We start from the raw sequence: 14,428 nt of genomic DNA, 5'->3' as shown, positions 1-14,428 counted from the left end.
TCACAGGGCACCACGATGAGTGACTGCCATCAATTACAACCCTCTGGGTCCGACCATGGAGCCAATTTCCCAGCCAGCGGATCGTGGTGGAGCCAAGGCCACAACTGGCCAGATTGGCCAAGAGGTGATCATGAGATACCAGATCAAAAGCTTTTTTGAAGTCAAGGTATATGACATCAATCTCTTCTCCCTCGTCCAGGTGATAGGTCACCTGGTCATAGAAGGAAATGAGATTGGTCAAACAAGACCTACCCGCAACAAACCCGTGCTGGCTATCCCTTAGGATGTTAGCCTGGGCCAGTCCATCAAGGATGGCCTCCTTAATAAACTTTTCTAAGATCTTCCCCAGGATAGAAGTCAGGCTAATGGGCCTGTAGTTAGCTGGATCCATTCTCCTCCCTTTCTTGAAGATCGGCACCACATTGGCCTTCTTCCAGTCTTTGGGCACTACACCAGAGCGCCAGGAGTTTTCAAAGATCTGTGCCAGGGGCTGGGCTATGACGCTCGCCAGCTCCTTGAGTACCCTGGGGTGCAGGGCCGGCTGACTTGAAGGTATCCAGTTTCTCAAGATGTTCCTTCACGAGGTCAGCATTTATGGAGGGTAGGGGATCCCCATCACCCGGATCTCCCTGTCCCACAGCAGGCATGGGCGTCCCATGGGACTGATGAAAGACTGACGCAAAGTACCTATTTAATAGGTTGGCTTTTTCCTGGGCGTCAGTTGCCAGTTGCCCCATCTGGTTTAGCAGGAGTCCAACGTTGCCCTTGCTTTTCCTCCGGCTCCCCACATATCTGAAAAAGGACTTTTTGTTGTCCTTGATGCTTGAGGCTAGTTGGAGTTCAGTTGCAGCTTTGGCTTTCCTGGTTTGCTCCCTGCAGGACCGGACCAGTGCAGAATAATCCTCCTTGGAGGTGAATCCCGTCCTCCATCCTTTGTAGGCTTTCCTTTTTAGCCGCAGGATGTCCGCTAGGTCCTTGGAGAGCCGGGGGGCTGCTGTGCCTTCTTGCTGCCTTTCCTCCGTGTTGGAATAGATTTAGCTTGTGCATTGAGGATCGCTTCCTTGAGAAGCAACCACTCTTCTTGAACTCCCATCTCCCTGGGGTCATGGTCCCTGAGGGCCTGACCGACAAGCCTCTTGAGCTTGTCAAAGTCGGCTTTTCTGAAGTCAAGGACTTCTGTGTTGCTGACTGACTTGCCAGCTTTACGGTGGATGGTGAAGGTGATCAGCTCGTGGTACTAGTCCAGAAGTGGGTTATTATTTCCATCTTGCTACCACAGACCACTAAAGGCTGGTGAGTAACCAGTATGGTGCCAGCAAGGCTCTTGCTAGTGTAGTGATGTTTGTGAGGCAATGATTGCTGCAGTTTATCATGGACTCCAAAAACCTGCAAATAGTTCCCTGAAAAACAATTAGCTTTGAGAGTATAATGTTTCTGAAATGCACAGGGGCTACCTACTAATAGACCGTGTGCTTATTGTTCTCCTGACATAATAAAGGGGGTCAATATACCAGTCAGAAAAAGGACTGACTGTTAAGTAGCTGGAGCATAAAACAAACAAATAAGCCTAGGTTCACAAACATAATGGAAGATGAACAGGCAGGATGTACAAATGCCATGTACAACAGAAACTAATTGTGCACTCAGTGAAATCTTGCTGTGATGTCCTGCACTTCCCTCGTTTAGGGAGGGTCCACACTTACTGCAGCTTACTATAGTTGTCTCCTCTCTGCATATCACAGGGGTGGGCCATTATTTTGAGCTGAGGGCTGCTTACTGAGTTTTGGCAAGCCATCGAGGGCCACATGACAGGCAGCCAGGGGCAGATAAATATTAATTTTCTAAATTTTTTATGGGCCCCACGGGCTGGATAGAATGGCCTGGCAGACTGCATCCAGCTCACGGGCCGCATTTTGCCCACCTCCAACATATCAGCACTAGCCTACAGACTCTCCTCACTAAGACCTGCTGCCACACGCTGAGGGTTACAAACCACTGTCATCTCATGCCCTCTACCTACACTGTGCTCCAAGCAGGCATGATTATGCCAGGTACCCAGAACTGGCTGAACCTTCAAGTGATGTTGTGCCTTAAGTGGACAGGTTATTCATTTCCATTCCATTACTATTTTTCTCTTATGCTTACTAAGTTTTTTCAGAGCAAAATGCACTTCACATCTAGTTAATGCACTTCACAGTTAGAAAGGACAGGGAGTTGATTTACAAGTTACAGGAACTTAAGTGGTAGCTGCATTGGTCTAAGGCAGGGGCAGGTAATTATTTCAGGCGGAGGGCTGCTTATTGAGTTTTGGCAAGCCACTGAGGGCCACATACGTGACAGGCAGCCAGGGGCAGATAAATGTAAATTTTCTAAATTTTTTAGGGGCTTTGCGGGCAAGATAGAATGGCCTGGCGGGCCGCATTCGGCTGGCAGGCCACACCCCTAGCCTAAGGACACAGGCAGACAAGTTCTTTGGGTAAATCTGATATCTTTTATTAGACCAATTCAAATAGTTGGAAAAATTCTTCTTAGCAAGCTTTCGGGTACAAGCACCCTTCAGCATCTGCTGTTGGTGTGTGCTCTTCCTGGATGGAATGAATAGTAAAGAAGCCAGAGGCTTGTCTGCATGCAAAAAAGGCAGCCAGTGAAGATGTAAATTGAGGAGTTAGCGGGTGAGAGACAGGGTGGTGTTTTGGGGGGCGGGAGGGGAGGGGTTAGAAAGGAGAATGAAAACAGCAGGTAAAAAAGTGGAGAGGTACCTGGGGAGTCAGCTGTCAGGCAGGTTATAATGTCATAATTACAATGTCTAAATTTAGTCCATAATTTTTTGTACCTACGAGGTTGAAGAAGTGAAGTTTATAGACTCATCTGTGAAAAGTGTTTTGTAAATTCCCCTTGATGATTAAATTAGAACAGAGAGATGGGAGAGGAAGTGGTTTAGTTATGAGGTAACTGGGTATTCCTGTCTTTAATACATTTCCAGTGTGCGTTCATTCTGGTCTGCAGTTTTTGTTTGGTCTCTTCTACATATTTTCTATCAGGGCATTTGGTGCATTGCATGAGATAGATCACATTGCTGGAGGTGCAGCTGTAAGATCCAGGAATGGTGATGGCTCTATTGTGGGGTGTAGTAATTGTGGGAGTGGTGGAGATATGTTGGCAGGTTTTGCATTTCTTGTCATGAGATGGTCTGGATCCATTCAGTGTGTTTTGGGCAATAGGAAGTTTGCTTCTGCTGATGAGGTTAGCAAGGTTTGGTGCTTGTTTGAAGGCTAAGATAGGTGGTTCTGGGAAGATCTAGTTAAGAATTGGGTCTCCTAATATGAGTTGCAATTGTTTGAGGTTTTTCCATATAGGTTTGAGGGAGAGGTGATATGCCATAACCAGTAGTGTGCAATTCATGGGGGTTTTCCTTCTGTACTGCAGCAATTTTTCATGTGGTATCTGGATGGCTCTTTCAAACATGCAATCTCTCTCTCTGGAAGAATGTCCTTGTTGAGTAAAAGCCATTTCGAGATTTGTGAGGTGGCAATCCCAGGTGTTCTCCTCAGTGCAAATTCGGTGGTGTCCAAGGGCTTGCCTGTATATCACAGCTTTCTTGTTGTGTTTAAGGTGATTGTTGGTTCTGTGCAGATATGTATATTGGTCTGTGGGTTTCCTATATAACGTGGTCTGTATTTTACCATTCTGTATACTGATCATCATGTCTAAAAAGGAGATGTTGGTACTGGAGTATTCAAGAGATAGTCAGATGGAAGGGTTTACAAGTTAGGTATTTTTGGAAAAAGATACACAAGAACTATGTGCCTGAAGTGTTAATGGAAAACTTATTCTTGATTAGAAAGGTATTTTTAATGCTCTTAAAATCTTAGAACTAAGCTGCCTTACTGTAAATTTCTATTTTAATAAATAAGTCTGCCTTTGTTTTCCTTCTATGTCCAATGTAATACAAGGCTCAATGTCTTAGTTTAATTTATTCATGAGAATGCTTTTTAAATTACTCTTTTATAGGTGAAAAAACAAGAACTATCAATCAGTTTGGTCAGCTATTTTAACTTTTCAGTTATACAGTGGTGAAGTTATAAAAACAAAGTGCTTTAAAGTAATCTTGTTAGGAATGTGCTATAGTTTAAGTACTTAATCTAGCTTATTTCAATTAAATCTGCTACTGATTTTCCCTTTCTTACTTTTCCGGTAAGGAAAATGCACAGTTTACTTTTGGTTCAAACAACTGTCATGCAACTCGTTGTAGTCTGAGTTCAGCATAAATACCACTCCCTAGTTTAAGAGGTTACAACATAACACTTCATTTCAGTGATCTAACCTATTGACTACAGGCAGTCCTCGGACTTATGACACAATTGGCTCCTGAAAACAGTGTCTAAAGTCAAAACATTGCAACTCGGAACCGATTTTCTCATAAGAAACAATGTTATAAATGTGGGATTGGTTCCTGAACCAAGGCCTGATACCCTAGGTTCACCAAAAATACCCCAAAACTGTGTACTTGATCAAGTATAGATGAGTAATATAGCTACATTAATGTGTTTATATTGTAAATAGTAGTCATATTGATTTGGAAGGACTTCTTTGAAGTGATTTTGCTGGACTTTTTGAAAGGCTCTTGGTTGGACTTTTTGAATGGTTCTTGGCTGGAGTCTTCTTAGGAGTCTTGGCTACAGGTTTTTCTGGAGTCTTGTCTGCTTTCTTAAAGAAAGTTGCCAAGGAAGTTTGGACAGATGTTCTCCAAGCAGATGGGTGACACAGCGAACTTGTTTGCTGGTGTGGTGTCACATCGGATCAAGCATTGTAAAGTCAAAACTGACATCAGAAAGTTGAAACAGTGCCAATTTATAAACGTTGTAATTGTGAAAAGCAACTTGAAACATTGCAAGTCTAGGACTGCCTGTACATACACACTTTTAATATCAACATTTATATCATGTCGAAAGAAAAGGTAAATTCTAGTTCACAACTAATTCAAAGAGGAAAAGGGAATAAGACAGACAACCACGTTTCTGAATTTCTTATGTTACCATGATAATCCATAACAAAATCTGATACTAAGATTCTTAACAACAAACAAATTCTCCTGAATGATTGTGATACAGGAGGTCTTGCATACCTGACTAAAAGACAGGAAAAATTAAGAACTTCTCTTAACCAGAAGCCATTATAATTTTTTTTAAACATTTAATGTTTACATGCACAGTTCAAAGCTATAACGCTGTATTTTGTGTTGGAATGTCATAGATTCATAGATTGTAAGGGGCTGGAAGAGACCTTGCAAGATCACTGGGACAACCCCCTCCCCCCCCCCACTAGGCAAGAAAGACAACTGGGGTCAGATGACCCCAGAGAGGTAGATGATTGCACCACCTCCGGCGGGAGTTTATTCCACAATCTGGACACCCTAACTGTGAAGAAGTTTTTCCTAGAGATAAGCCTGAAACGGTCTTCCAGGTATCTGTGGCCATTACTCCTGGTTTTCCCCAAGGGTACCCTGGTGAACAGTTGCTCACCAAGCCCTTGATGTATTCCCCTGATGTAGCAGCAAGCTGCTACCAAGTCCCCTCTAAGCCATCTCTTTTTTAGGCTGAAGAGGCCCACGTCCCTCAGCCTTTACTTGTATGGCTTGCCTTGCAAGTTTCTGATCATATGGGTGGCTCTTCTCTGGACTCTCTAAAGCTTTTCCACATCCTTGTTGAAGTGTGGCACCCAGAACAGGATGCAGTACTCCAGCTGCAGTCTCACCAATGCTGACTAAAACAAAAGAATCACTTCCTTGGTTTTGCTTGAGATGCATCGGTTGACACATGCCAGAGTATTGTTTGCCCTGCTGGCTACAGTACTGCACTGATGGCTCATGTTCATACTGTGGTTTATTATTACCCCTAGGTCCCTTTCAGTTGTGGTGCTAGTCAAATAGGCGCCACTGAGCCTGTAAGTGTGCAGGAGATTGTTCATCCCCAGATGGAGCACTTTACACTTCTCAATGGTAAATTTAATCTGGTTCTGATCTGCTCAACTTGCCAGCCTGTCTAGGTCCACCTGTATCTGCAGCCTACCTTCCAGCATGACCATGCTCCCCCATAACTTGGTGTTGTCTGAGAACTTGGCCAGTGAGCTCTTCACCCCCACATCCAAATCATTGATAAAGATGTTGAAAAGCACTGGACCAAGCACGGACCACTGAGGGACACCACTGGACACTTCTCACCAGGATGAGACAATCCGTTCATTAGAACTCTCTGGGTCCTACCCCGCAGGCAGCTTCCTACCCACCTAACTGTAGAGCAGTTAAGCCTGCAATCCTCCAGTTTTCCCTGTGAGAACATCACAAGATACCAGATCAAAGGCCTTTTGGGAGTCTAGGTACACAGTGTCGACCTCCTCTCTCTTATCCAGGTGGCAAGTTACCTAGTCATAGAAGGAGATGAGATTGATAAAGACAAGACCTCTCCTCAATGAAGCCATGCTGACTGTCATTCAGAATCCTACCTTATGCAAACATATTGCACATAGACTCCTTGCTGAATTTTTCCAGGATTTTCCCTGGGATAGAAGTCAAGCTAACTTGCCTATAGTTGCCTAGATACTCTCTCCTCCCCTTCTTGAAGATGGGCACAATCTTGGCCCCCTTCCAGTCTTCAGGGACCTCCCCCAAGCACGAGTTTAGGAAGAGTTTCGCCAGAGGTCCCGCAATGACTTCAGCCAGCTCCTTCAGCACCCTCAGATGAAGTTAATCCAGTCCTACTGACTTATAAATGTCTAACTTTTCTAACTGATCCTGCACCAGCTCAATGTCAACAATAGGAAGGCAGTCATTCCCACCATGCCCATTCTGAACCTTATCTAACGCTATTTTCCCCGTAGTCTGGTGAAATACCAAAGCAAAGTAGTCAATCAGGAGTTCAGCTCTCTCCTGAGTGTCTGTAGCCAGCTGTCTTCAGTTGTTAAGCAACGGCCGCATGCTTTCATTTGTTTTCCTCCTGTTCCCCACATACCTAAAGAAGGACTTTTTATTGTCCTTTATTTCTGTTGCTAATTTGAATTCAGTCGCCACCTTAGCCTTTCTAACCTTTTCCCTACAAGTGTGGGCTGTTGTTGTACACTCCTCCTTGAGGACTGTCCCAAGCTTCCACTGTTTGTATGCCTCTTTCTTCTCTCTCAAAAGGACCATGATATCCCCATTAAGCCAGGAGGGCTTCCCAGCCCGTCTGCTACCTTTCCTCTGCATGGGAACAGTATTCTATTGTGCTTTGAGGATCCTGTCCTTGAAGAATGACCACTCTTCATACGCTCCTTTTACCTTTGGTCCCTGGTCCTGCAGCACTTCCCCTACTATTGCCCTGAGCCTGGTGAAATTCCTTTTGATGTCCAAAACTTCAACCCTGCTAGCTGATTTTCCTGCCTTGCAATGGACAGTGAATATAATGGTCTCATGGTTGCTATAGCCTAAGGTACACTCTATATTCAAGTCAGTCACCAGATCATCTCCTTTGGCCAAGTCCAAGTCTAAGAGAACATTACCTCTGGTTGCACCGTGCACTTCCCAAGTCAGTTAGAGCTCTTCAAGACACGTCAGGAAGCAACGTGACCAATCAGACTTAGCCAAGTGTTCCTCCCAAGCAATGTTTGGGTAACTGAAGTTGCCTGTGACGACCATGTCCTGTGCACATGCAGCCTCTGCCAGGTCAAGAGAACTCCAAATCAAGGTCCTCCCCCTGGTTTAGTAGTCTACAGTTAGGTCTCTCTTGTCGTTCCACACCCCCCCCCGGCAGTTTGACCCGGAGGGTTTCAAGCCGCTTTTCTTTTGAGCCAATGTCACCTTTCTTCCCTACTCAGTCCCTTCTGTGCAGGGTGTAGCCATCTGTGGCTACATTCTAATCATGTGAGGAGTCCCACCAGGTCTCGTAATCCCTACTAAATTGTAATGCCCACTGGAGAATAGGAGTGCTAGTTCCTCCTGCTCATTATCCATTTCAAACAAGACAACTGTACCTGATTTCTATTTCATTTTAAGACGTTTCCCGATACAGAATGATTCTGCCACTCCTCATCTTTGACTATATGAGAAGAATTTAAAATCTTAAAAGGTGGTGATAGAAAATTAGCAATACTGAGCTGGCAGAATAAAATGGGTCTTCGTCTAATCATGAAGACTTATACCCTCCCCATTTTATTTACTGACTACAACTGCAAACTGAATCTTACAAACAATAATATATTAAGAGGGGTTGTTTTATTTTAGCATACCTTAATAGCTATTTAACTTTTTAATCAAAACAATGTTACAAAGATCTATACACACAGATTGGCAAAAGTAGTGAAGTTTACAAAAGGCTCTGTGCCAATAAAATGCCAGAAAATGATCACTTTTGAAGTAGAAGTTAGGGTTCCAATAGCAACATTGAAATATGCCATTAAAATGAAGATCATGAAAGTGTGGCTATTTTATGTTATGGCTATTTTAATAAGGAGTATAAGAAAAGAGAACGTATACATATGTACAAAGCAATGACTCTGCAAAGGAAACAGCTTCTGTGTTTCTTGACAAATGGCAATTGGACAAACATGGACTCATAATATGCCCCGCGTGGGAAAGGAACCCACAGCAGAGCTCTCAGAGAAGAAATTCTCATAAGGCTTTCCTCCTAGCTGGTCCAACATGAACCTGTCAGGGAGTCAGCCAAGATCAGTGTCTAACCCCCAATTCTCTTCTCCTGAAAACAAGGCTTATCCCCACAGACCCACTCAGGACCTTATGCTTCTGCAAGTACTCTGACCGCTTGGTCATATCCTTAAAATAATGGCTTTATTGGTGCCACTTAACTTAAGTCTTCATGCCAGGCCAGACTATTGAGCGACATCTCCCAAATCCAGTCAGTCTTCCCTCTTTCCCCCACAGCTGATGGACAGACAGGCTGGAAAATCTGACAGGATGATACCAATGCCTGTTCCACAATGAAAGGGGAATGTTTGGTGCAAGAACTGGGCATAGATCTGGGTCATTATCATGCAAGTGATACAAAGCTAGTCTTTACAGTAATACCACTTGCTATTGCAAAACTTGCCTTTCCACAGGAATTGCTGATGTGTAATTTTGGAGTTTCCTTGTTGCCATTAGAAAGGATTATGCAGCACAGGTGAAAGAACCATGTTCTGTTCTCACCCATTCTGTTTAGAGAGCCAACAGGGTTTCAAAATCAGAAGATCAGGTGGCTTAAGTAAACAGGGTGTGTCATCACAAAAAGCTTACTCTACTATTTAAACAAAAAGCCCATACATTTCTATTGCCCCACAACACTAACCTTTGCCCAATTACTTCTCGTTTAAGGGGAGAGTCTTTATTCCGAAAATTTACAAGACACACATTTAATCATTTCAGAGACGTTTTCACTTTTAAATGGTGGCTGGAAACTTTCAGCATAAATTATCTGAAACTGGCAGCCTGAGAACTTAAAAGAAACTTATCATAAAACAACATTTGTGCTTAATGTGTTGTTTAAAATACTGTATTTATGCGTTTCTTTGGCCATGTCTTCTTTGTATTAAAGGAGTTCAAATCTGGGACCTGATCAGGAGCAAGAAGTGCTACATACTGAAGTATCAAATAAAACTATGATTTATAGGCTTAACTGATTGTATCCAAGCAGCAGCAGAAGGAAGCAAAAAGGATATTAATCCTTTAGTTGCTACCCAGGAAACAGTCACAACAATTTCAAGTTTGGCCTAAAGGATCCAGTCCATAATTTAATCTTCTTAGTTGCAGTTGCTGTTTTACCCAAATCTGTAAAATCTACTCTTTATACAAGGTCCAGTGGTTCTTTTGCTGCCAACATGGATAGCACCAACTACCTTGATGCTAACTAAATGACATCCACAATCATCCTCATAACCCAAACAAAGAAGTCTGATTAGTTTGTTTTCCAAAAAAATACAGAGAACCAGACATCAATGATTCCTACAGATAGCAGAAAGAAGGGAGAAAAGAACAACTTATGACTGGCATAGGAAATGTCGACCATCTGTAAAATGAGTAGATAGGTACTTCACTCCCTCATGGGGGTGCTGGGAGAAACACATTTGAAAGTGTTTATGAAGGGTCAGAAAATGTGGTAGTGGAGCCACAAGCAGCTTTGTGCATAAAGAGAAACCAAATGAGAGGCAAATCTCAGAAAAAGAAAAGCATGCATCAATTAACTCTCATATTTTAAAAGTGTATCTATGAAAAAAGGGTACTCAAGTGCAGGTGGCCAAGAAATATTCTGACCAATAACCATTTGATTTTTATTTCTATAAGTCATCTTATATCTTATCAAATACTTGAAGGACTGCCATAAGGAAGGAAAGAAACTTTTCTCTCTTGCTGCAGAGAGGTGGACACAGACTAATGACTGGAAGTTGCAAAGTAAATTTAAAACAGATATCCAGAAAAAATTCTTCACTGTTAGAATAGTGAAGCAGTGGAATAGACTGCCTAGAGAAGTGCATTCTCCATCACTGGAGGTGTTCACAAAGAGGCTGGACAGCTACTGGTCGGGGATGATCTAGGTGTAGCTATGCCTATGTTCTACTATGCGTATTTCCCAGGATTCTGAGATTTGCTGTTTACCCATACCACCCATGCCCTTTTCTGCTGTATGCGTCAAGGTGTTTTTAAGAGTTCCTAGAGCCACTGAGTGTTGGCTACAGCCAAACCTAGGGATGTTAGCTGGTATGTGCCAATGCTCCTACTGGAATCAAAGCCAGGGGTTTCTGGCTAGAGTCTCTTGCTCCTCTACTCAGGGTCAGACCAGTGGCTATATTTGTGGTCAGGAAGGAATTTTACCCCATGCTCAAATTGGTATAGACTGGGGGGGAGGGTTCCTTCCTTCCTTCCTCTTCAGCAAGGGGTGTGGCCCTCTACTCGGGATCTCTTGAGCAACATTTCATAGACAATATTTCATAGAGGCAGGAAATTGGCTGCCGTGGTTCCCCTGATTTACCTGTGGCAGGTTAGGGCGTTAGGTCTGCGTTTTGTCAGGGCTGAGGGTAGTCTTATGTAGAGTTTAGATTATGGTTTGTATGACATGGTTTGGCTAGGGATGATCCTGCCGCAGGCATGGGAGATTAGACTAGATCACCTATGGAGGTCTCTTCCAGCCCTACTTCTCTATGATTCTATGATCTATTTAAACGAACAAAAACTTACAGATCATATGAAAATTTCCTCTGAAGGTTAGTCTGGTTTTTCTGATACCGGTACACATCCAGCTGTAGCTTCCCATTTTCCATCTGTAACACTTTCAAGTGCTCTGGGCCAAGAGGATTTAAAAAAACAAACAAACAAAAAAACCCAACCATGGAATATTAAGAAAATATACCAAAATTGCAAACTTAACAGCAAAAGTGCTGAGTTGCCAACCTTTCTTGTCTCCCAAATTAATTTTAAAAAACCCACTCTGTAACAAAAATATGCAATCACATTTGCTGCATCTATGATGTTTCTTTGCCAATAGGGAGATGGAAGACTTGGAGGATTTTCTGTCTAATGCATGTTAAAGAAGACTACAGAAATCACTTTCTGGCTCCAAAGAGAGAATTTTAATTCATCTACCTTCCCTGACTGTTCTTGGGCCTGAAGCCCAGCATTCTAGAGAACCACAGGACTTACAACATGGTGTGCTACAGTTATCACTTTCGTATTAGTTACCTAAATTCAAGTTTACAATCACCTACTGTAATATGCAGTGTACAGATAATTTCTTCACAAAGCAGACCTGTTTATAAGTTACTGGCCTTCCCTGGTAGGCACCTCATCTGTTATGCTATGACACTCTGAATGCCTTGTTCTTGACAAAAAGGTTTTAGACAAAGCATTAAAAAGGCTGACAATTTTATTCACCAAGCTAGTGAACTTATCAAGTCCCAGACAGTGGAGACGCAACTCGCTAGGAAGGATTCCAAAGTGGCAATCCTAAGGATAAATTAGGCCAAATTATCCCCTGTGATACAGGGATGTACACATCCCACAGTCCACAATATTCCCTTATAAGATGGAATATTGCCCCCTGAAAAAATAAGTTCATTAATTACTGATTCACCAGGGAGTCTCTGCTCTATATAATATTATTTTCTGCTACTGAGAACAAAGCTCTGGGGTTCTGCATCAAACATCTTTCTGAATACAGTCTTGTTATACCTGAACTTGAGTGGAACTCTGACCAAGATCAGTCTCTGTTATGGCAGTTTCTACACACTTTCCTGTGATTGGAGATGGAAAACTCACACACTCAGAAATGTCTTTTAGAGACCTGGCCCCTAACTCTGACAGGATAGTACTGCAGTACTACATAAAAGGGTACCTTGGAGATTCTGGATCAATCGTTCATTTGTTGTGATATTGTTCATTAACATCACCTAGAAGGAAAAAAAAAAATTGTATTAAATAATGCTGACCAAGCCCATTCTCAGGAAACACTTTCTAAACTCTTGCTTTAACACTTCATTAACAAAACTGATCTTTACTGCAGTTATTTCAACTACTGAATTATGACAAAGGAAGGAAACACGTGCACACGCATTGCTCTAGTCAAGGAATAAAGGAGTTAGGGACAGGGGAACATTAAAGATTTTTATTTATTCTTAAAAAAAACAAAAGATGCTTAAATAGAAGTTTCAGGAGTCCCCAGTACTGGCTTAATATATTCTCCATTTCACTTTAATCTCACAATCACAATGACCATCAAGTTAAGTGTACTTAAGTAGACTTGGGGAAAAAGTGTGCTTGATCATCCTATATCCTATAAATCATTCTTATTTTTGACAGACCCAGTAAGCCTACTTTCCAGAGTACAGGAAAAAAAACACTAAAAGAATAATTATGCCATTATAAATAAACTATAATAAAGCCATATGATATTTAATAACGGAGAGAAAAAAAAAATCACCATTTTCTGTACTGATTAAAACTCTCAATTCCCCACCTGGGATAGGACAGATTTGTACAATGTTCCTTCTACTCTCCCTTAATTTCAGAGGCAAACTGAAGAGAAGAAAAAACTCCACAGAAGTCAACAGCCTCAATACACATAAGCACAAAACAAACAAACAAAAAATCTATCTGAAAATAATCACTCACAGCTGAACGCCAACTATGAACTCGTACTCGGTGTCTAACACTAGGATCTGAAACAAGCCAGCTTCATTTTGCAGATTACAGGAAGATTAAGATTACTGATGCTTCAAAAAGGATCCATTTTTGTAAACCAGTATTTTCTAGTGCTTAGTTGTAATTTCCTTCAATTCTTTTTTATGCATCCCAGGATGCTCATTCAGTGTTCCAAGGGTTTCTGAGATCAGGATACAAGAGTTCCTCAGTTCCCAAAAGGAAGCACTTCATAGAGGCACCACTGCTGCCTGTAACCTACCAGCGCAGCTTTCAAATTGGAAGGACAAATTGAAGTGCAGATGGAATGACTGTTCTGACTCTTTCAGTTCTGTGGGAAAGGCTGGCTGCAAGTGATAATGTTGACACTGATTACATTAATGTACCTAGTCATTTACCAGAAATGAGAAAATTGTCAGCTATTTATCTAAATGACAGCAACGCTGATGGACAGAATTGCTTTTGCTTGTTATCTACCCAGTAACTAGTCCCAGTGTCATCTGGGTTTCCAGTTCAAAGTGATGATGAATATTATGCTTTATAAAGTATTACTCAGTTCCTGATGCAGAGGAAGCAAGTTTTAAATGTGCAAAGAGAAATACCACTACACAACACTATCATAATTGGCCAATGAGGCTAGCTTCACAATAACCTTAAGGCAAAAATCCCTATTGTTAATAACCAGAACCATCCAAACACAACAATACTGATGCAAGAAAAAGGAGAGATCCACAAATTTTAAATAAGCTTCAGCATATACATCCACATTTAACAGAGCCTGGACTACATTCAGGCTATTCTATTATCTGCTGACTATAGGATTTCTGGTACTGAAGAAATACAAAAAGTGTCTGGCTACTAATGAAGATGATGCATATAATCCAGTAACTGAAAAGCCGAATTCAATATAACAATACTTATACATTCATGTTATCTTCCTAATCTTTGAACGTCAAGATCATACACTATGCTTTTAAAAGTAAAATACAGAATGACTGCTACATACAGTTTTGCTTCATATGCTGTGTAATAGCTCGCTCTTCCAGGGCACCCCCTTGTGGCAGAGCAGTACTTGGCTACATACTTCAATTTCCTGGTCCAGGACCTTTCTTTCTCTCTCTTGCCTGCCACAACTGAGCAGTTTCCCCAAGAGGCTGAATTTAGGAAATCTAAGCCTAGGCCATAGGCACACTGTCTCCCTATCCTGTCCCCAGCTCCCAAGTCTGACTGGGCAGCATGTGACTGCCCCTTTTCTCTTCCTCCTGCTCTCCTTCC

The 14,428-nt window shown here is 42.1% G+C and overlaps 1 protein-coding gene across 5 annotated transcripts in view; it reads right to left on the bottom strand.

The window, feature by feature from the left end:
• The window catches only part of GOLM1 (golgi membrane protein 1), a 99,630-nt gene that overhangs the window by 13,630 nt on the left and 71,572 nt on the right, over positions 1–14,428 (bottom strand). For all 5 annotated transcript variants that reach the window (XM_090038637.1, XM_090038641.1, XM_090038640.1 and 2 more), the window contains 2 exons: positions 12,351–12,405; positions 11,198–11,300 (listed from right to left, as the gene is read on the bottom strand). In XM_090038637.1, coding sequence (XP_089894763.1) covers positions 11,198–11,300; positions 12,351–12,405 — 158 coding nt within the window. The remainder of the gene's footprint in view (positions 1–11,197; positions 11,301–12,350; positions 12,406–14,428) is intronic.

This window comes from Crocodylus siamensis, chromosome 3 (genome assembly GCF_052110815.1).
Source record: "Crocodylus siamensis isolate JL-2025a chromosome 3, ASM5211081v1, whole genome shotgun sequence".
In the NCBI taxonomy this organism is placed as follows: domain Eukaryota; kingdom Metazoa; phylum Chordata; order Crocodylia; family Crocodylidae; genus Crocodylus; species Crocodylus siamensis.
The sequence above is the reverse complement of the archived record's forward strand: the minus strand, read 5'-3'. Positions and strand labels throughout refer to the sequence as shown.